Source organism: Muntiacus reevesi, chromosome 3, assembly GCF_963930625.1.
Source record: "Muntiacus reevesi chromosome 3, mMunRee1.1, whole genome shotgun sequence".
Taxonomy (NCBI): Eukaryota; Metazoa; Chordata; class Mammalia; order Artiodactyla; family Cervidae; genus Muntiacus; species Muntiacus reevesi.
In genome coordinates this window covers 210,244,428-210,267,518 of record NC_089251.1, presented here as the reverse complement: position 1 = coordinate 210,267,518, position 23,091 = coordinate 210,244,428, and the positions used below count along the sequence as shown (strand labels likewise).

The 23,091-nt window shown below is 38.8% G+C and overlaps 2 protein-coding genes across 17 annotated transcripts in view; both read right to left on the bottom strand.

Annotated features, from left to right (window-relative positions):
* The window catches only part of CCNT2 (cyclin T2), a 43,618-nt gene extending 34,609 nt beyond the window's left edge, over positions 1–9,009 (bottom strand). For 2 of the 3 annotated variants that reach the window (XM_065931423.1, XM_065931425.1), the window contains exons 1-2: positions 2,659–2,839; positions 1,796–1,877 (exon numbers count right to left, since the gene is read on the bottom strand). In XM_065931423.1, the coding sequence (XP_065787495.1) occupies positions 1,796–1,877; positions 2,659–2,816 (240 nt within the window). In that variant the 5' untranslated portion in view covers positions 2,817–2,839. Of the gene's footprint in view, positions 1–1,795; positions 1,878–2,658; positions 2,840–2,989; positions 3,282–3,436 lie in introns of those variants that run through there. The other variant, XM_065931424.1, reaches the window with a different exon arrangement.
* A 24-nt stretch (positions 9,010–9,033) lies between these two features.
* Positions 9,034–23,091, bottom strand: part of ACMSD (aminocarboxymuconate semialdehyde decarboxylase) — a 57,451-nt gene continuing 43,393 nt past the window's right edge. For 7 of the 14 annotated variants that reach the window (XM_065931430.1, XM_065931429.1, XM_065931442.1 and 4 more), the window contains 2 exons: positions 12,936–13,034; positions 9,034–9,408 (listed from right to left, as the gene is read on the bottom strand). In XM_065931430.1, the coding sequence (XP_065787502.1) occupies positions 9,346–9,408; positions 12,936–13,034 (162 nt within the window). In that variant the 3' untranslated portion in view covers positions 9,034–9,345. The other 7 variants (XR_010662483.1, XM_065931438.1, XM_065931439.1 and 4 more) reach the window with 7 other exon arrangements.

Here is a 23,091-nt window from a genome sequence, read left to right as displayed (position 1 = left end):
ATGAAGAGTGCAATTTACTTCTCAAAACAGAAACTAACACCAGATTTCAATTATTCTGCTAATAACAACTCTGTACAACACTGAGGTTTGCCTTTATACACACATAAGACAGAAAGTAGGGTAATAAAAAATGAGTATTTTGGCTTTCTTATTAAATGACAGCATTTAAACAAAATAACAAGAGTTAGAATGCCAGCGACCTGGGCTTCACCAGTCAATTTAAAGTTACAGCTGTGAATTCTGGCTGTAAGCATTTGCTTTAAAGCATACCAAACAGGCCATAAAGACAAATTATGAAAGCGGGACGGTTCAAAACGAGAAGTGTGGTCTTGTAGTGAAATCATTACTGAAGTAGAAAAGCAAGCAAATGGCCATCTGCAGCCACACAAAGAATTTCCACAACTATTTTGTGATTCCTGCCAGTATTTTCCAGGGCTACTTAAGTCATATTTATATTAGTATTTATCAGTTCACTACTGCCTTAGAAGACAATTTAAATAACAATGCTATTTCTCTCAATCTAAATATTACTACCAAAAAGGTTTCCTCTCTCTTCCCAACACTATCACTGATCTAAGTTCTATGCACAAGAAATAACTAGGGAAATAAAAACAGAACAAGAATCACACAGATTTAAAAGATGAAGAACAGAAGCTATGGAGACTTCAAGAGACCAAAATGTATATAAGAAATGTATATTGTGTTTAAGATAAACCTATATGCCAATCTGATAAACCAAGTCAGATTTACGATCAGAAGAGATTAATACAGGAATCAACCTAAAGTATGAAGCGTTTCCTTTCTTACAACTCAAAAAAAGAACCTTTTCAAAAACTGTTTTCTTAAAAGGTCTAATAACAATCAATGCGTGAAGTCTTCCATGGTCAATTTTTCCACACACCTTTCAGAGTCAACATTATAAAATAATAGCTGTGAGCAAAAAACGTGGTGAGAAATAAGGTAAAATATTTACCTTAGAGTTAAGCATTTCTAAATGATATGTAGTTTTCTTTGTTAACAGGTACAACACAGTACGCATATTTCTCTGAAAAGAGCACACATCCAACTGCCCTGTTTCATAATTTAAAATTGCAACTAAAAGCCACTACTCAATTTGTGACAAGATTTACAGCACATGTTCCAAATCAGTACCTTAGTACTGGAAGGTAAGATGTACTTCAAACTGATTATATACACACATAACATTGTTTTGTCTGAAGCAAGACACATTCAAATCACCAAAAATTGAAGTAGACAACTAATGATAAACTGTGATAAATAACGTTTGATAACTTAAATTGTGTTAACAAGTGAAATATTTTTGATAAACATTCCTTCTTTCAAAGGATTATTATAAAACAACGTTGCAATTAAACTAAGCCCAATTCACACTATTTGAAACAATATGCGTCCAGATGACGGCGTTTCCCCCATCACCTTGTACATTACTATCTGTTTAAATGTTGAATATAAAACTTAAATACATACAAATGTAATAAACACTCTTTGAGAAAAGAAATGCTTCTGATTTCTCTCTCAGCTCAAAAGAGCCGGCAGAGCCTGACACAGCGCCTGGCAGCTTGTCATCCCAAATTAAAAAACTAACAAACCAACGAACCAGAAACCGAGCATTTGAAGCAAAATGTTTATCAACCCATTCACCTTCACTGTTAACTTGGAACACTAAATACAGTAGTAAAATCCACGACCAACTCCTTCCTACTTATTGATTGACCCTTAAAATTTGGTTGCAGTAAAAACAGACAATAATATAGTACAAGAAAATAGTACTTACATATCTACTGAATTTGGTGAAAGAATGGTGCATGTAAAACCTGTGCATATAAACAATCGCAGTGTTTATTGTAAGCTGAGAGCTGGAACGTTAACATTTAGGAAATATAGGAGAAAAACAAGATCTCTTTCCACAACAGTTTTGAAGGAAAACATCCGATCTACGGTCCTTTTCCAACGCCACCCGTTCATTCAAAACCAATCCCCAAACTGTAATAAGTAAATAAATAAATACCCACAGGATGGTAGGGTGGGGGCTGGCGGTTATAAAAGGCTCCACACCGAAATGGTAATACTAACAGTAACAACAAATGCCGAGCATTTCGCTCTAACATTGAAATTCAACGAGCCCAGGAAGGATTGATCAATGGCTACGGCTGACTAAACCCCAAATCAGAGTTGAAACACGCGCGCGCACACCCACACAAAACCTTGTCAAGAATATAAAGACCTCTCGTGCGCTCCCAAGGTACGAGAACCGCCATCAAATTCGCGAGGAGAGCTAGCTCTCAAGCCCTTCTCAGACGAGAAGTCGAAGCAACCTACTCTTTTCTGCGATAATCTCTAAAAGTCCCCTCTCGTCTGGACGGCACTCCCATCCCCCGCCACCACCACGCGCGGCCCCAAACAGATTACACAACGCAGCCTCCCGGCCCGCATTCCCGGTCTCCCCTCCTCCTCCACCCCTCCGCCGGTCGCTCGTGGCCTTCCGAACCCGAACCTGCCTTCCCTTACTGCGCGGCCGAGGCCCAGCAAAGGCCGAGGCGACGGCGCCATGTTCGCGGGGCACCAGGCCCGGCGACCGGGCGAGTAGTGAGAGAGACAGGGCGTGAGCGGCGGAAGGCCAAGAATAAGAAAGGATACACATTGAGACGCTGTCCCATTTCCTGGATGAGGTTGGCCGCCTGCTGGCGGTACGAGAGCTCTTTATCCGCCTCCACTCCGCAGCGACGGCTCGGCGTGTTCTCCAGCTGTTCCCGAGTAAAGAACCAGCGAGAAGAAGCTCCACGGCCCGACGCCATGACACTTCCTCCTCCGCCCGCTCCCTCACCCACCCCCCGCCCCTCCGGGCTCGCGGACTCCCCGCCAAGGCCGCGCGACCCCGCCCCACTCCGCTCGCCGTAGACCAGGCACCGCCCCTTTTCACCCCCGTCGCCGCGCGTGCGCGTGCGCGGGCACCGCCCTATCGGCTCACCCAAGCCTTTTGCTTTCTCTTTCCTGCCTCCATCCTCGCTCTCTCGCACAGGACCACAATGCTCCGCGCCGCTTGTCATTTGGAGGCGCCCGCAGGTGGGGGTCGGCTGGAAGGAAAAGGTCGGCGCGGTGCATGCCGGGTCTAGGATTGACTGGGCTAAGGGCGTGGTGGAGAGGAAGGGAGAGACTGGTTTCGGATCGGGTGACGAGAAAGGCGGGCACGCGGCTGCGCCCTGTGTCCTGGGCGTGAACTCTCAAATCCCGGCGATGCTGGAATCTGGAGTCTGGCGGCGCTATGAAAAAAAAAAAAAAGAGCCTTCCTGTGTCGCAGTCGCGCGGCACATCCTCTATTTTTCTCAGCGTCTGTCTGCGCAGTATCGTAGGCTTCCTCCTCTCAAGTGGTAGGCGGACAGCCTTCGCCCAACGCGTGGCCCTGGCAGGGACCTACCTGGCAAAGGGTGCAGAAGAAATGACGCTCTACGTTTGTGCTTCTCTTCAGTAGCACATTTTCTTGTTTGAATTTCTACATTTTCTTGTTTGAATTCCACGACTACGCAGGCCGAGGGTTTATTTTAATTGCCTGCCAAAGGTTATCCAATTAGCAATCAGAGTAGCTGGTTTCCAAACTAGATTTCGAGTCCGTATCGGTAGTGGTTTTTTTAAAATATGTGATTTTAAAGAGAAGTTTGAAGAGAAGCGGATGTTGTAAAAACAACTGAGGAAAAAAATTATCAGTGTTGAATATGGTAACACTATTCATTAACCCTTTCTCCTGTCCCTGCAAGAAAATTCCTCGGAGCTCCACTCTGGGAGTGGGTGCGTCTCTGGCTTTGAGCCAACGCCTACTGTGTGTGAATAATTTTCTGAGTTTTAAACTTTTTTTGTTAAGTTGCTAAGTCCTGCCCGACTTTGGCTACATCTTGAACGGTAAGCTCACCAGGCTCCTATTTGCCAAGACATACTTATAAAGGCAACTGGTACTTTCATTGAGTTCTTGGTTAAATTTCCAGGCTTTTCCATCGTTTTGGGGCTCCAATGCTCAGTGTACTCATGTGTCTTGGCTTTGCCTGCCCCCCTTCACACACAGTATTGAGGTGTTTTGGTAGTCACCTGTCGTGAACAGTTGTCTAAATAACTTACTTTCTTACCTACCTTGCCTCACATCTTAGCTGCTTAGTAGTTCCAGGGCAGATCGACTGAAAGCAACACTTAAAAAGTGTCTACCTTGAACGCTCATTCATGATAAAAGTTCTAACAAACTAGAAATGTAAGAGAACTTCTGCAACTTAGTCAAGTTAATACAACCTTAGAGTTAGCATCATGCTTAATGGTGAGAAACTTTCCTACTAAAGCATGACTCCCGTCTCATCACTCCTTTCAAAGTTGTCCTAGAAGTCCTGTAAGAAAAGGAAATCAAAGCTAAGCAGATCAGGAAGAAAGAGAGCTGATGGAAACGTCTGTTCACTTTTGTTCAATTTTGATTCGGAAAAAGCTTCAGAATCATGTTGTAAGCTAAGCAAATATGAAATTGGTATTTATTTTAATTAAATTCATCTTAAGTAATTGAATATATATATATATTTTAAATGGAAGTATAGTTGATTTATGATATCAACTATAGTTGATTAGTTGTTTAGTTGATTAGTTTCAAGTGTCCATCACTTGACTAGTGATTCAGCTATATATTGGGTTGGCCAAAATATTTGTTCAGGTCTTCCCATAAGATGTTATGGAAAAGCCTGAACAAACTTTGGTCTGTCCAATTACATTTAAATAAATAAATATTTATGTATGTATGTATTTAGTTTGGGCCTCCCAGGTGGCTCAGTGGTAAAGAATCTGCCTGCTAATGCAGGAGACATGGGTTTGATCCCTAGGTCAGGAAGATCCCCTGGAGAAGGGCATGGCAACCCACTCCAGTATTCTTGCCAGGGAAATCACATGGACAGAGGAGACTGGCGGGCTACAGTCCATGGGGCTACAAAAGAGTCATAAGTAAAATATGATGTTGAAACTAAACAACAACAACAACATTTTATTTGTATATAATATTTTATTTATATGTATATATTCATTTTCATATTATTTTCCCTTATAGGGTATTACAAAATATTGAATAGAGTTTCCTGTGCTATACACTAGGTCCTTGTTGGTGATCTATTTAGTGTAAAGCAGTGCGTATGTGTCAATCCCAATCTCCAAATCTATCCCTTTCCCCTTTGGTAACCATAGTTTGTTTTCTATGTCTGTGACTTTCTTTCTGTTTTGTAAATTCATCTGTATCATTCTTTTAGATGAATATAGGTGTAAGTTTTCTGGTTGGGTAATAAATATTAGGTTGAATGAGAACTGGCTTCCTTTTTAGGGGAGATAGAAAATTTGGAGAAGGGTCCAGTCCAAGGAAGAGAAATACTTGGGTGTCCTATGAAGAGTTGTTCTTTGGAATCTGATGGTGGTGGGATTTTTCCCCCCCATGGGTATGTTTTGGAGAAGTACATATGCTAGATAACATGGGAGAGAAAAGCCTAAAAGGGGGATTTTCTTGAGAGACTTTTGAGATTTTGGGTGTGATAAGTGCCGTTTTAGGGCCAGAAGGGTCTTTTCAAATTTCAACTAGTTATATCCTAATTAAAAACCTCACAGCCTTTTGATAGATAAAGTTCCTCAAACCAACATATGGCCCCATGTGATCTTGTCTCTTTGTACCAAGAATGTCTTGCTTTCTCACCTCTAGCCCCGGTGGTATCCTTTCCTGCTGTGTTCCCTCCTGCCATAAGGCTTTCATCTGTGCTCTTCCCTCTGTGCTCCTCCCTTCTTTGCCTCTTTACCTTTTAGCTCTTGTCTGCTCTTCAGAACCCAGCTGAAGCAACAGTTCTCAAAATCTTCTCCCCAACTCTAATGGGCTCATGTCCCATTATTTTAAGCTCTCTATACACTATGTGTGTCTCCTTCTTAGCTCTTGTCACAGTAGCAGTTTTACATTAATTTGTTACTTGTTTGATACCTGTCTCCCTAACTAGATTATAAGCGCAGTTAAGGGCAGGAACCATGTTTGTTTTTACTTAACATTATCCCAGCACCTAGTGTACGTACTGGACCCTCAGTAAATACTGTTGAATGCATATGAATTAGTGCATAAGTGAATTAAGTCATGTTTCTGCTCTCAAGGAAGTCCCAGTCTAGTGGGAAGATAGTAATTGCAATTCAAATTGAGAAGTGTCTGCTCTTAGCAATATCAGTACAACTTTTAAAAGGGGAAGATACTGATTAATGAAATCTCAAAGCCTAGAAACCATCATTCTAGGTCCTGAGGAATTTTAAAGAGAGCTAGAGAAAGAGCAATGCTATTAGATACATACTTGGAAAATTCTCTGGCCGTAGGGTGAAAGATGGATTATGCCAGACTAAGCCAAGAAGCAGGAATATACATAAGAGATAATGTCAATAATCTTGATGAGAGTTGAGGACCCAAATCTAGTTGGAAGCATTAGGGAAGACAGAATAGATAAGAAGTGAAAGATATAAAAATGGCAGAATCTACTGGACTTAATGTCAGGTTTGATATGGGTGAAGGAGAAAATTTAAGTGACTGGGTGATGCTATTGATCAGAATTGGGACTATAGGAAGTGGAACTATTTTGAGATACAGGGATTGAGTTATATTGAGAGCATATGATTCTGCCCCCAAGTACCAAGTACCAATGTGTTGAAAAGATTTTTTAAAAACTTTAGTTTTGGCTGCACTGGGCCTTTGTTGTTGTGTGTGGGCTTTCTCTAGTTGTGGCAAGCGGGAGCTCCTCTTTACTGCAGTGCATGGGCTTCTCATTGCGGTGACTTCTCTTGTTGTGGAGCACAAGCTCTAAGGTGCAAGGGCTTCAGTAGTTGTGACTCATGGGCTTAGGTGCTCTGAAGCATTGAGATCTTTCCGGACTAGGGATCCAATGTGTGTCCCTACACTGCAAGACAGATTCTTAGCCCCTGGACCAGTAAAGAAGCCCAGTACCATAGTGTTTTATATTTTTTCTTTTTTAATGCCTAAAGCTATTAGGCCTTCTTGAAACATTGTCTCCCCCTTACTTCTGACTACATTTTTTCTGGTTTTCTTTCTACCTCACTGGACACTACTTAGTTTCCAGTGCTGGTGAATCCTAGTAATTAGTCTCGGGTTCTTTTGGTTCTCTGCTTTACTTTTTCTGGTAGTGATTTCATCCAGTCTTATTTCTTTAAATACGTTGTATACACTGATGGCCTCTTCCCAACTTCCCTCTTTAACTCCCCAAAACGGTGTACCTAACTGCTTATGGACATTCCTACTTAAATGTCTAAGACACATCTGAAATATACTAAGTCCGACAGCAGAGCTATTGATTCTCTTTCTTCCCAAACCTGTTTTTGTCAGTCTTCCTCACAATGGTAAAATAAATCAACCCAGGTGCTCAAGTGAAAAAAACTAGGAGTCAAGGCATCTGTCTAAAGTATGGATGAGTTTAATAGCCTTAGCTACATTTCAGAGGCTAAATGTCCCCAGAATTATTGCACAGAAAGGACATCATTAGAAAGCCCTTCTTTATATTCAGATTAAAGAGGAAGTTTCTCATCTTTTCTAGTGTCTGCATAGTCTTGCTTTATCTTGGAGTTAAATCTTTGATCAAATCTATGTTGGAGTTACCCTTATGTGTAATATGACAAATGAACCTAATTTTATTGTAGCATTATTTGTAATTGCAAAATATTGGAAATTACATATAATGTCCAAATGTAAGAGACTGAACAAACTGTGGTGCACACACACAGACACCTGGGAATCAGCCTTGATTTTTTTCCTTCCCATTTGCCCTTGTCCTCACACTTATCAAGTGCTGTTCTTCTCCCTACAACCCCATGTCACTGTTCCCGTTCTACTACTCTTGCCCAAGTCACCATCATTTCTTGACGCCTTAAAATGATTCTCTACAGAGCTGTTAATGTGTTTTTTTAAAAACAAAAGACAAAGCATGTCACAAACCTATTTTAAAGACTCCACTGGCTTCATAAAAAACTTAATATGAAAATCTAAACTCTAGACCACAGCTTACTTATCTGGCCAGCTTTTCAGCTTCATCCCTGTTTCTCCCTTCTCACAAGCTCTTCCCCAGCTCTTTTCTGCCTCAGAGCCTTTGGTGCTCTAGCCCTTCCCCGGAAAACTCTTCTCCATGGCCATTTCTTTCTGTTATTCAAGTCTTAGTTCAAAGTCCTCTTTAAACAGGTGTTCTTTGGCCCTACAACTTAATGTTTTATCTCCCATCCTTCCTCAAGTCATTCTATACATCTTCTTGTTTTAATTTCTGCATAATGATTATCAGTATAAGAAAAGTTTTCTCCCTCCCTTCTTCCCTTCTCTCCCTCTTCCTTCCCTCTTGCTCTCCATTTCTCCCTTCTTTGTCCTCCCTCCTTTATTTATTTATACTTTCTTACCCTCCAGGTTGTAGGTTTCATTAGAGAACAAATTTTATCCTTTTTGTTAACTTCTCTGTCCCCAGTATGTGGAACTGCCTTATAATCCTGGCATATCACATAAATACTCTCTGAATATGAATATACCCCAAATCTATTTAAACTATGTATTTATCTATATATCTGTTAAAATTACATTGAATGAGATGATCAGGTTACTTTTCATAATAAAACAGTCATCAAACACTATGTTCCGTTCAGTTCAGTTCAGTTGCTCAGTCATGTCCGACTCTCTGCGACCCCATAAATCGCAGCACGCCAGGCCTCCCTGTCCATCACCAACTCCCGGAGTTTACTCAAACTCATGTCCATTGAGTCGGTGATGCCATCCAGCCTTCTCATCCTCTGTCGTCCCCTTCTCCTCCTGCCCCCAATCCCTCCCAGCATCAGGGTCTTTTTCCAATGAGTCAACTCTTCGCATGAGGTGGCCAAAGTATTGGAGTTTCAGCTTCAGCATCAGTCCTTTCAGTGAACACCCAGGACTGATCTCCTTTAGGATGGACTGGTTGGATCTCCTTGCAGTCCAAGGGACTCAAGAGTCTTCTCCAAAGTAGAGAACCTACATGAACCCTCTAGGATGAATCTGTTATTTTTTTTCATATAAATCATTAATGGCATTTTGCTTTTATTTCTGCCATTAATTTAAAAGGCTGTGGGAAAATCATTTTTGATTTGTACATGAAATAATGTACTGCTTTTCAGAATAAAAACAGAATCATTTTTGTTATGAACAGTTTAGGGTATTTGGACATATTCTATTTCTGGATAAAAGTTCAAAAGAGGATTTCATTAATGCATATGTGATACGTATTTAAAAGCAAAAGCAAGATGTCTTCTTGAAATTTGCCTTTGTAGTAAATTCAGTCATTCAAATTGTTTCCTTTCAAGACCCAAAAATTCAAGGGCATTGCCAGCTTTGAGTTTATCCTGAAAAAGAAAAAGAAAGGTTATACTTTAAAGCATTATTTAATGGCTGTTTTAAAGTACTTACTAACTGTCTTCAGGTTTTTAAAAACTCAGTTCCCAAATGTGAGAAATTGGTACTGGAAATTTGTACCTTTTGACTGCCTTCACTAATCCCCCCTTTGTCCCTCTATTTGAAATCTAAGTTTGAAATTTGGTTGTAGGAGGAGAGGAGAAGACTTTTAACAGGGAATAACTCTCCTAGGAAAATGACTTCCTTGGTAACTTCTACAGGAGCCTCCAATGAATTTTAAGAGTTACTTGAAGTCAAATACAGAGAAAAGGTACAGCTTAGGTACCACTACCTTCTCCATATATGTATTGTCCTTTCACATGACCCTGAATAAATGGTAAGCTCTTTTGGAGCAAAAAGGTGATTTGGATAAAGAGTCTCAGAATATTGTACAGATATGTACTTGATAAATTTCACATGAGAAAAAGACTGCCAAGTTTTTTTCACCTTCTCCCCCACTATAGATTAGATCTACTTCACAGAAAAAGCTCCTGTGATTTGAGGGGTAACTTTGTGATACCCTAATTGATCTATGCCTAGCTTGTGAAGGACAGGCATGCAGCTGAGGGTGGAAGGAAACATGTATGGGGTTGTGTAACATCCATACCATTAGTGTGCATCTGTGTATCATGACCACGTCAGGGTTCTCACATAGGCTTGCAGAGTGGGTAATTTGAGGCAAGGACCTCTGACTTGGGATTCTTCCGTGATTCACCCTGGGTCATCCTCTAAAGGAAGACTTTAGAAATAATGGCTGGTGCTCTGAAAAACTATTTGCTTTCCTTTTTAAAATTTGAAGGTGATACATTTTGGTGTATTGGATAGAGACCTGATCCTGGAGTTAGGAAATTTGGAGTTGAGTTCATGTACGGTAATCCAGCAATTACCCTTTTGGCAAATCACTTAACACCTAAGTCTCGTTTTCCTCTTTTGCATCTACCTGGTGGAATGCATTTGCCTATTTCCCAGTGTTGTTGTGCTCATCAAATGAATTTATTTATTTCATTAAAATTTTTTTTAGTGAAATTTTACCTTCATGTGGCTCAAAATTCAAAAGATATGAAATGTACGTTTCCTTTTACTAGTACTGCCCAACCACTACTTTTTCTTCCCAGACTTACCAGTTTCTTATCTGTTCTTCCAGAGATCTTTTATTCATATATGAGCAAATTCTTCTATGTAGGTTTATAATTTTTTTTTCACAAATGGATAGTGTGCTATTCGCAAATGGAAGTATACCATATGCATTTTTAGTACCTTTCTTAATATATCTTAGAAATTGATTTTTAATACTTTTTAATGGCTATATAGACACCATTGTAGAGACATACTATTATTTATTTAACTATTCCCCTTAGATTGTTTTTAGTCTTTATTACAATGTTATGATGAGTAACATATAATATTACAGAATATCATGTATTTTTGACTGCATAAAATTTTTATTCAAGATTTTCTGAAAACTTGAAAGTGATAGACATATAAAATTAAATAACAAAAGGCATATAATAGTAATTATTATTATTCATTAAAGTCCTAATCAGGATATTTGACATGGAGTTTGAGCAAACTCTGGGAGATAGTGAAGGACAGGGAAGCCTGGCATGCTGCAGTTGATGGGTTGCAGAGTTGGACATGACTTTGCAACTGAACAACAAGAACAGGATACTTGGGGTAGTCTGGTTTTAGTTTAATTCTCCTTAATTTTATAGGAAGTTTTTCAGTTTCAACTTTTGATATAAAAAGTAAAGGAAAAAAAGTAAAAATCTTAGTATTGCTTTCTACTTCAATAAGTATATATTTAACAATTATACGAGGGCTTACCTCATAGCTCAGTCGGTAAAGAATCTGCCTGCAATGCAGGAGACCTGGGTTAATTTCCTGGGTTGGAAAGATCCCCTGGAGAAGGAAATGGCAACCCACTCCAGTATTCTTGCCTGGAGAATCCCATGGACAGAGGAGCCTGGCAGGCTACAGTCCCTGGGTTTTGCAAGAGTAGGGCACGACTTAGTGACTAAACCACCACTACCATTTAACAATTCAGGATTTTTAATTCCTTAAGGTGAGTAAGTGCCAAAGGAGACACTTCCTGTTCAAAGCAGTCTGAGGTTTCCCGTTAATAATTTGGCAACTGCTGGGAGGGATTGGGGGCAGGAGGAGAAGGGGACGACAGAGGATGAGATGGTTGAAATGGCATCACTGATTCGATGGACATGGGTTTGAGTAAACCCCAGGAGTTGGTGATGGACAGGGAGGCCTGGCGTGCTGCGACTCATGGGGTCGCAAAAAGTCTGACACTACTGAGCGACTGAACTGAACTGAACTGAGTATATATCAAAATGTATTCTTCTTGGCATCTGTTAATGTGCTTCAAGCTGTCTAAGAAGATACGATGAGCTGTATCCCTAACAATTAAAGTAGAGATTTAGAGTTGAAGAGAACTTTTGGATCCTAGTTTAGAAGAAAGTCAAGTCTCATACAAAAGGGTTATGACTGAGACTTTTGTAAAAATTTTTTAAGAATTTACATCTCCCTGTATTTTTATTTTTGGCATCCCTGACCCCTAGTAGTGAAGTCTTAGGAAGAACTTGTTTCATTGGGTGCAGGTGTGGAATGGGATTTGCATGCTCAGTTGCTCAGTCGGTTTGATTCTTGTCTTCTTTGTCTCTTGCATTGGCAGGTGGATTCTTTACCACTGTAGGATGGGAAAGTGAAAGTGTTAGTCGCTCAGTCATGTCTGACTCTTTGCATCTCCATGGATTGTAACCTGCTAAGCTCCTCCATCCATGGAATTCTCCAGACAACAATACTGGAGTGGGTAGACATTTCCTTCTTCAGAAGTTCTTCCCGACCCAGGGATCAAACCTGCATTGAAGGTGGGCTCTTTACCATCTGAGCCACCAGGGAAGCCCATGGGATGTGAAGGGGATGGCAAAGGAGAGGAAATCTGGGGACACAGTGTCTCATTTTAAGCTCAGTTTGTTTCAGGAACCTAAGGGGTAGAATAGGAAGTGTCAACATTAAGACACATTTAACCACCCTAAAAGTCAAATGCTGAAAGAAAAACAACATCCAGTTGCTTGAGGGTTCTGCATCCTTGAGTCCTGTTAATCAAGACTTGAGTCTAAATATCCAAATTACTAGAATCATTACAACTTTGGAGATTGGTAGATTTGTAATAGAAACATATTTTCTTATTCATCTAACATGCAAGTCTAAATATGTTATTATAATGTGCTTCTTTATAGTTTTCTTTCTTGTCTTTATGAATTTAGTTGTACTAGGTTCACTTTCAGCTTTTTAACTTTCCTTTGCTCTTTAATAGATCAGCCATTTCTAAAGATCAAGTAACAGTTCTAGGAATACTAAGTGCAACAATTTCTCTGTCCTTTGCTATCCCATATCAAAGTGCTCTGAAACCAAACACAGTTAGATCAGGAAAATTCAGGAATAAGATCATGAAGTAAAAGGCACATACCTTGGTTTCTGCATCAAATTCTCCCATGGATTCTATCAGTTTCCCAGGTTCCAGTTCACCTAGTGGGAAGGGGTAATCAGTTCCCAAAATGACTTTATCCTAAAAAAAGAAAAATTTTATCCCTACTTTTTTAAAGCCTCAAAGAACCCCTTATAAACTTAATTATATTTACATATTACAAACACTCCTATGGTAAAATAATGAGATTTCCCCTGATTAATGGAAGCAAACTGATTTGAAGTTTTAGGCTTTAACGGCTTCAAATTGTATTCTGACATTTTGTCCAGCAGGTGGCGATATTAGGTCTCTTAAAATTGCAAATAAACCTCTATCCTCCCTTGTTTTTTCTAAGTAACTGAATTGCAGAATACTCAAATCTAAGAAGCAGGCATTTATTTAATAAAACATGCTAATGTTTTCAGATGAAGTTAAGGATTCTGTATTTCTTAAAATGATGCATTGCAATTGACACCACAATTTTTGAAAATATACTAGAGTTAGAAAGGAAAACATAAAAAAAACTAACAACTGGATGAAATGAATGAAAAGAAGACAAACAAAAACTAACCAGCCCCCCCCAAACAATTACTATCTCTGTAAACTAGAGTGTGTTTTTTTAATGATGTAGCTTTGAAGTTCTATTTGACACTTTGTATAATAAAGCACACAGGCTTGTCTGTCTACAAATACATAAAGCAGTATGTCAAGTAGTGTGCTAAAATCTAGATTGCCCTGGTCAACGAAACACAGAAATGAGGACAGAGAGGGATCAAGATGGCAGCATAGGAAGATCCCAAGTTCACCGCCTGTCACACCTGAATTACACTACTTAGAGGGCAACTGTCTCTGAGAATGACCTGAAAGTTAGTAGGAAAGATATAAAGACACAGCTTGACAGGTAGGAGGGTGGAGACACAGCCTGTCGGGATTCACCTTCTTGGCCTGGTGACTCACAAGCAGGAGGAAAATCAACCGTGGAGGTCCTGCCTGAGGAGCCAGGTGTCCAAGTCCCACACTGACTTCACCAGCCTGGCGGTCCTGCACTGGGAAGATGAGCACAGGAATGTCTGGCTTTGGAAACCAGTAGGGCCTGTGTTTAGAACTAGAGGCTGGAGGGCCATCCTTAAAGGGCATGTACAAAAACTTGCTTGCTCCAAGTCCCTGTGTAGAAGTTGCAGTTTGAAAGGAGTCTGGGGCAGACATACTTGCTGATCTTAGAGAGTCTTGTGGAGAAATGGGTCAGCTGGGACTCCCCTTGGGAACGGACATGCTTGTGGCAGCTGTTTTCATTATCTCTCTCTACCATGCTGACACTGGCCCTGGTGGGTGCTTTTTTTGAATTCTCCCTCTCGCCTGTTAGCGCCCGGGGCAGCCCCAACTACCAGCACACCTGCAGCAGCCAGCCTTGCTACAATAGAAGGGCTCATGCAAGCCATGTAGGGGATGCCCCTGGAGTATCTGACTCTGGTAATCAAAGGGGAACATGCTGCTGGGCTTCCCTAGGACAAGTCACTTCTCCAAGATTGGGAGTTGTAACCAACTACATAATACATAGGAGTAGACTTAGAGAATTAGGCAAATTCAGGAGACAGAGGAGTTTCAAGCAAAAAAATATGACAAAACTGAAGCAAAAAGCCTAAATGAAATGAAGATAAGCAATCTACCTGAGAAAGAGTTTAAGATCATGATTGTAAAGGTGCTTACCAAACTCAGGATAAGAATGGATGAGTAAGTGAGAACTTGAACAAAGAGTTAGAAAATATAAAAAGGAACCAATAAAAGTTGAAGAATACAATAACAGCAATGAAGTATGCATTGGAGGGAGTCACTGGTAGAGTGGATGATACTGAAGAATGGGTAAGTGATGTGGAAGACAGAATAGTAGTAATCACCCAAACTAAACAGAAAAAAAAAATAATTTTAAAAAATGAGGATTGTTTAAGGGATCTCTGGGACAACATGAAAGGTACTAACATTCGCATTATAGGTGTCGCAGAACAAGAGAGAAAGGGTAGAAGTAGTATTTGAAGAAATAATAGCTGAAAACTTCCCTAAGAAGGAAACAAGCATCCAGGTCCAGGTAACAGAGTCCAAAACAAGATGAACCCAAAGAAATCCACACCAAGACATAATTAAAATGGCAAAAGTTAAGAGAGAATTTTGAGGACAGCAAGAGAAAAACAATTAGTCACATCCATGGGAATCCCATAAGGCTATCAGCTGATTTTTCAGCAGAAAATCTGCAGGCCAGAAAAGAATGGCATGATGTAATTAAAGTGATGAAAGGTATTCCTGAGATGAATATAGCACTGTAAGTGAACTGTACTTTAATTTTTAAAAATACAATGGATAAGAATATGATATATTTGTGTAATGGCGTAGTATATAGTGTTCAATGAACAAATTTTGGAGAAAAAAACAGAAATGGTCCCTCTCCTCAGAAACCTCATGATCTAGTAAGAGAGATACTAAATCAATAATCAATAACAAATCCATCTCTTGAAATAAAATAAGAGGAACATATTTTCAACCAGAAATTTTACTTCTGGTAAGTATCCCACTCATATGCATGTAATAGTTCAAGGAAATTAATTGCAACATTATTGTATTAGCAAAACACTATCAAATTAAATTACAGCATATCCCCAAATAAAAAGGAGTGAAGGATAATTGCATATGCTGAAATGAAATAATTACCAAGTTATATTGTAAAGAGGAATGATCTGCACAGCAGAAGCTAACACTACATTGTGAATGAACTATAATAAAAAATAAGAAAAAAAGACATAATCTTGTAATTGAGAAAATACAGTATAATAGCTGTCAAATGGAATTTACTAAAGGTAATTCAAATATCATGATACCGCTTATATGTGTAATCTAAATGGTACAAATGAACCCTTTTGCAAAACAGAAATTGAGTCACAGATGTAGAAGACAAACATGGTTATCAAGAGGGAAGTGGGGAGGGATAAATTGGGAGATTGGGATTGACATATACACATTCTGTTCACTCGCTCAGTCACGTCCGACTCTTTGCGACCCCATTTACTGAAGCACGCCAGGCTTCCCTGTTTATCACCAACTGTGGGAGCTTACTCAAACTCATGTCTATCGAATTGGTGATGCCATCCAACCATCTCATCCTCTGTCTTCTCCTTTTCCTGCCTTCAATCTTTCCCAGCATCAGGGTCTTTTCTTTCTTTTTTTTAAAATGGGGTGATATTTTATTTTATTTATTTATTTTTTCCATTTATTTTTATTCATTGGAGGCTAATTACTTTACAATATTGTAGTGGTTTTTGCCATACATTGACATGAATCAGCCATGAGTTAGTTCTTTGCATCAGGTGGCCAAAGTATTGGAGTTTCAGCTTCAGCATCAGTCCTTACAATGAATATTCAAGACGGATTTACTTTAGGATTGACTGGTTGGATCTTCTTGCAGTCCAAAGGACTCTCAAGAGTCTTCTCCAAAACCACAGTTCAAAAGCATCAGTTCTTTGGTGCTCAGCTTTCTTTATAGTCCAACTCTCACATCTGTACATGACCACTGGAAAAACCATAGCTTTGACTAGACAGACTGTTGTTGGCAAAGTAATGACTGCTTTTTAATATGCTGTCTAGGTTGGTCATAGCTTTTCTTCCAAGGAGCAAGCATCTTTTAATTTCATGTCTGCAGTCACCATCTGCAGTGATTTTGGAGCTCAAAAAAAGCAAAATCTCTCACTGTTTCCATTGTTTCCCCATCAATTTGCCATGAAGTGATGGGACAAGATGCCATGATCTTAGTTTTTAGAATGTTGAGTTTTAAGCCAATTTTTCGCTCTCCTCTTTTACTTTCACCAAGAGGCTCTTTAGTTCTTTTCTTTCTGCCATAAGGGTGGTGCCATCTGCATATCTGAGGTTATTGGTGTTTCTCCCAGCAATCTTGATTGCAGCTTGTGCTTCAGGCAGCCCAGCATATCACATGATGTACTCTGCATAAAAGTTAAACAAGCAGGGTAACAATATACAGCCTTGAGGTACTCCTTTCCCGATTTGGAACCAGTGTTGTTCCATGTCCAGTTCTAACTGTTGCTTCCTGACCTGCATACAGATTTCTCAGGAGGCAGGTCTAGTGGTCTGGTATTCCCATGTCTTGAAAGAGTTTTCCACAGTTTTTTGTGATCCATACAGTCAAAGGCTTTGACATATTCAGTAAAGCAGAAGTAGATGTTTTTCTGGAACTCTCTTGCTTTGTTGGCGTTTCAGTGGATGTTGGCAATTTGATCTCTGGTTCCTCTGCCTTTTCCAAATCCAGCTTAAACATCTGGAAGCTCATGGTTCACATACTGTTGAAGCCTAGCTTGGAGAATTTTGAGCTTTACTTTGCTAGTGTGTGAGATGAGTGCATTTATGCAGTAGTTTGAACATTCTTTGGCATTGCCTTTCTTTGGGATTGGAATGAAAACTCCTTTCATTACTCTGTATTATAATGACCTATATGGGAACAGAATCTAGAAAAGAATGGATATAGGTATGTGTATGATGTATAATATATATGTATATAGTAAAGTATGATTCACTTAATATACAGAAGAAACTAACACAACATTGTAAATCAACTATACTCCTATAAAAATAATTAATAAAAAAAAGAGAAAGTTATAAAGAGGGGAAAACAAAGTCTAGGACAACATATTTACCATACTCATATTTCTGTTTCTAATAAGGGACCTATAGAAACACAAATGTATTTGTATGGTAAGTCTGTTTCACGAATGGTAGCCAAGAAACAAGATAGTTTCTTGTTTCTTGAGAAACAAGATGGCGAGGAACAAGAATGCCTGCTGTGCTACAGTCCATGTACACAGAGTCCGTGTACACAGAGTCCGTGTACACAGAGTCCATGTGCATAGAGTCCGTGTACACAGAGTCCATGTACACAGAGTCCATGTGCAAAGAGTCCATGTGCAAAGGTTCATGTACACAGAGTCCTTGTACAAAGAGTCCATGTACAAAGGTCCATGTACAAAGAGTCGGACATGACTGGGCAACTGAACAACAACAGCAACAGCAGCCAAGAAACAAGTAACATTAGGTGTCTCCACAAATGAAGACTAGGATTCAGGGGTGTAGGAGATCCCACTTTTTCTCTTTTGGAGATATAATTCACATACCATAAAATTCACTCTTTGAAAGTGTACAGTTCAATGCATTTTAGTATATTCATGAATTTGTGTTATCATTCCCACTAATTTCAGAACATTTTTATCACCTTCAAGTAATCTGCATACTCATTAGCAGGCACTCCTTGTTACCTCCTCCTTCTAGCCCCTGGAAACACTAATTTATCTTCGTGTCTATGGAATTGCCTCTTCTGACATTTCATGGAAATGGAATCATGCAGTATGTCGCCTTCTTTCATTTAGTATATCATTTTCAAGGTTCATCCATGCTATAACCTGAATCAGTACTTCATTCCATTTGGGGCCAAATAATATTCCATTGAATAGATATACCACATTGTGTTTATCCATTCATCAGATGATGGATATGTGAGTTGTTTCTACTTTTTCATTATTATGATAATGCTTTTCTGAACAAGTGTTTTCATAAAAATATGAAAACCTTTTTGCTTCTCCTGGGTATATACCTAGGAGTGGAGTTGCTGGATCATATGGTAAGTCCATATTTAACATTTAGAGAAACTGTTTTTCACAGTGGCTACAGCATTCGACATTCTCAACAGCAATGTGTGACAGTCCCAATTTCTCCAAATCCTTACTAACACTTGTTACTGTCCATCTTTTTAACTATAGCTATCATGGTAGGTATAAAGTGGTATCTCATTGTGGTTTCGATTTGCATTTCTGTAATGCCTAATTATGTTGAACATCTTTCCATGTGCTTATTGGCCATTTGTATGTCTTTGAAGGAATATCTATTTATGTCCTTTGTGTCTAGTCAAGCCCATGTGTTTCCGTTTTATTGTTGAGTTGCCAGAGTTCTTTATATTTTCTAAATACTAGAGATTTACCAGATGTATGATTTACAGATATTTTCTTCATTCTGTGGGTTGTCTTTTCACTTCATTGGTTGTATCTTTTGAAGCCCAAATTTTAGAATTTTGATGAATTTAATTATTTTCTTTGGTTTCTTGTGTTTTTGGTGTCATATTCAAGAAATTATTGCCTAAACATCATGAAGCTTTACAACTAAGTTTTCTTTTAAGAGTTTGTAGTTTTAGCTCTTCCGTCTAGGTCTTTGGCCCATTTTGAGTTAACTTCTGTGTATTTTGAGTGTGAATAAGAGATCCAACTTAATTATTATTCTTTTTATCATGTGGATATTCAGTTATCCCACTACAATATATTGAAAAGACTATTCTTTCTTTATTGAATTGTATTGGTACTTTTGTTCAGAATAAGTTATCTTTATGTCTGTCTTTAAGCCACCATCACCCAGTTTTGATTACCCTGTATATCTGTGTAGAAAGTTTTTAAATTGAGAGTGTGAGTCCTCCAATTCTGTTCTTTTTCAAAATCATTTTGTCCATTCTGGGTCCCTTGTATTTCCGTATGAATTTTAACGTCAACTTGTCAATTCCTGTGGAGACAAACAAAACAAACCCTGGATTTTTGATAGGGATTGCATTCAATCTGTAGATCAATGTGAGGAGTATGGCCATTTAACAACATTTAGTTTTCCAACAGATGAACATGGGATGTCTTTTCATTTATTTAGGTCTTCTTTAATTTTCTTCAACAGTATTTTGTAATTTAGTGTCCCAATCTTCACTTCTTTAGTTGAATTTACTGCTAAGTATTTTTATTCTTCTTGATGCTATTGTAAATGGAATTGTCTCCTCAATTTCATTTATGGGTTATTTGATGCTAGTGTATAGAGATGTGGATAATTTTTGTATATTTATCTTATATATTTGTATATATTTATTCTACAACCTTGCTGAATCTCTTTATTAGCCCTGATGCTTTATTTGTGGGTTCTCTAGATTTTGTATATACAAAGTCATGTCATCTGCAAATAATTTTGCTTCTTTCTTTCCAATTTTTATGCCTTTTATTTATTTTTCTTGCCTAATTTCCCTGGCTACAATCTCTAGTACAATGTTGAATGGAAGTGGTGAGAGTAGAACCTTTAAATCTTTTGCCATTAAGTATGATGTTAGTTGTTGATTTTTCGAAGATGTCCTGATCAGATTGTGGAACTTCCTTTCTACCAGTTTTTGAGTGTTTTCATCATGAAAGACTGTTGGAATTTGTTGAGTGCTTTTTCTACATATATAGTTTAATATTCTTGATAAACTACTCGAGCAATTTTCTGATAGACTTTATTGAGCTTAAAAGCCACTCCTGCTGCTGTTTGCTGCTGTTTAATTGTGAATTTGTGTCTGACTCTTTTGTGACCCCATAGACTATAGCCGTACAGGCTCCTCTGTCAATGGGATTTTCCAGGCAAGAATACTAGAGTGGTTTGCTATTTCTTCTCCAGGGGGTCTTCCCGACCCAGGGATTGAACCTGGGTCTTCTGCACTAGCAGGCAGATTCTTTACCACTGAGCCACCAAGGAAGCCAAAAGCCCCTCCTAGGAAATACATTCAGTTGACTATTTGTCTTGAAACTAATCTAAGAACTTTAACCAATCATGCAAAGAGGCTAATTGTCCTTAACTAGATACTCATCTCCTCTTTTAAAATATAGTCTAATAATAACTCTCTAACCATTTTTCCCCTATAGAATGTCTCTGCCAAGGTAGAATCTTTGAATTGGGCTTTTCAGAAAGCCTCTTCATTTGAAATAAAACTCTGACCTATGCTTATAATCAGTCTTGAGAGTGGTTTTGTGTGTTGAAGGAATGAAAGCTTGAATATATGAAAGAGGGAAGTCAGATTGTTTTGAGCCTAAATATTAATGTTTTTTTCCATGAGTCCATAGTTGTATATTATTATTAATATTAACTAAAGTGTGTACTCTACAGTAAAGCTCACTCTTTGTGTTGTACATTCTGTGGGTTTTGACAAACATGTTGTGACATCTGTCCACCATTCATACAGAATATATTAAATGTATTTTAAGTACTCTCAAGTTGAGTTATTGTGAGGATAAATGACACTTTGATTTCTACCAGAAAAAAAGATTTTCCTAGGTTTTATGATTATATTTACATGAAATAATGTGGGGAAGTATATAATAAAGTTTAGAGGAAGGTCTTGATAGTCTCACAATTCTATCTCTAGATTCCTGTATTCATGTACTGTATAAAACCAAGCAAATAAATACACCTGCTGGTAGAAACCCTAAAGACCCAAAGTTATGTCTCCTCACATCTGTGCCAGCAGCTGATCTCATTCTGAACTGCCAGCTTGGTATTCACTGGAGGTTCATTCGTCCTTATCTCTACTCCTCTTGTTAAAGTTGTTTACAATTGCAAAACATAACATAATTTTGAAAAGTCCCATGCTTATATTACATTTGTCAACCACATTAACATGAAATTGAAACCTAGAAAATGATTTTTCATTCTAGTCAGGAATTCTTCCATTCTAAGTATTATGGCCTTCTCAGATATAAATATGGTTTAAGCATGGAGGAGTCTGTTCTGTTCTATGGCAAAGGAAGCAAATGATTTTAAAGCTGAAATGAACCACTCCTCTGCAATTCATTCTTCATGGTTAAGGCACTTCTTTGTTCTCCTGCCTAACTTGATTTTGGAAGCCTGTTGCAGAACACCAGACTTAACGGTTTGTTGTATTAGTCGCTCAATCATGTCTTGACTCTTTGCAACCCATGGACTGAAGCCTGCCAGGCTCCTCTGACTCTGGAATTCTCCAGGCAGGAATACTGGAGTGGGTAGCCTTTCCCTTCTCCAGGAAATCTTCCTGACCCAGGGATAGAACCCGAGGCTCCCACATTGCAGGCATATTCTTTACTGTGTGAGTCGCTAGGGAAGGTACAACTTATGGTTTGGCACTATTTAATTATTATTTAATAGCTATTGCTCACAACTCCTCTCTATAGGAGATTAATTATCCATTTGTGATAATCTAGTTTGTAAATTTTTCATACCTATTATCCATTTAAACACCTTTTATTGATACCTTCTGTTAAACTTTTGACCATTTCTAACTGGTTAGTGATTTCTTAAGGGAGAGGAAAGTAGGCATAAAAGAACTGGAGGTAGAGTTCTTGTTAATTGGATTTCTCATTCAGAGAAGGGATAGTACAGGGAAGAGATGGGGAGAAGAGATTCCTTCAGAGTCAAATGGTCCTGTAGGATGAAGGTCACTTGCTCCATTGCTTGATACCAGTCTCTGCTTAATAGATGCTTAATAAATACTTACTGAGTTAAAAATAGTTTTTGTATTGCTATTTCTTATTTAGTTCCCTAAGTTGTGTCCAACTCTTTTGCGACCCTTTGGGCGTAGTCCTCCAGGCTCCTTTGTCCGTGGGATTTCCCAGGCAAGAATAATGGAGTGGGTTGCCATTTCCTTCTCCAGGGGATTTACCTGACTCAGGTACTGAACCCACGTCTCCTGCATTGGCAGGCACTTTCATTATCACTAGCCTATTGCTATTTCTGTCACCTACTATAACTGCAGATTGATTGTGTTCTAAATGGATGCAGAGTCTGGTTAAGGAAGCATAGGATATGGCCTTGGATAACTGTTGGCTCGTTTCCCACTGATACAAGTTCTGTGGGATATCCAAGGTTTTCATGATATCTCAGGCTTCCAAGTAACATACCTGGTCCTAGCCTTCCAAAAGCTAGAACTTTGTTCTTTCTTTTTCCTTCTTGTCTGTGATCTAGAGTTCTAGTCCTTTGGGACTGACCATAATTATGAAACAATTTTTCATAGATGATATTTGCTATAGTAATATTTATTAACATCTACATTTTAGTGGACCCTTTCTAAAGACTCTACTAAACTCAAAGGAATAATTCTAATGGTTGACAATTTGGGTAGTGTGGCTAACTCTTCTAGGATTCTAAAATTATACCTTTTCAACAGGTACTGGCTTTCTTTATTAGGCAAGAAAGCAGTGGCTAATCCTGATTGATTTCTCCACCAACACTGCCCCAACATAATTTCCCTCCCCAAAGTTAGTAGCACATGTTCCCTATGAAGTCAAAGACTTACTGAGCGATAATA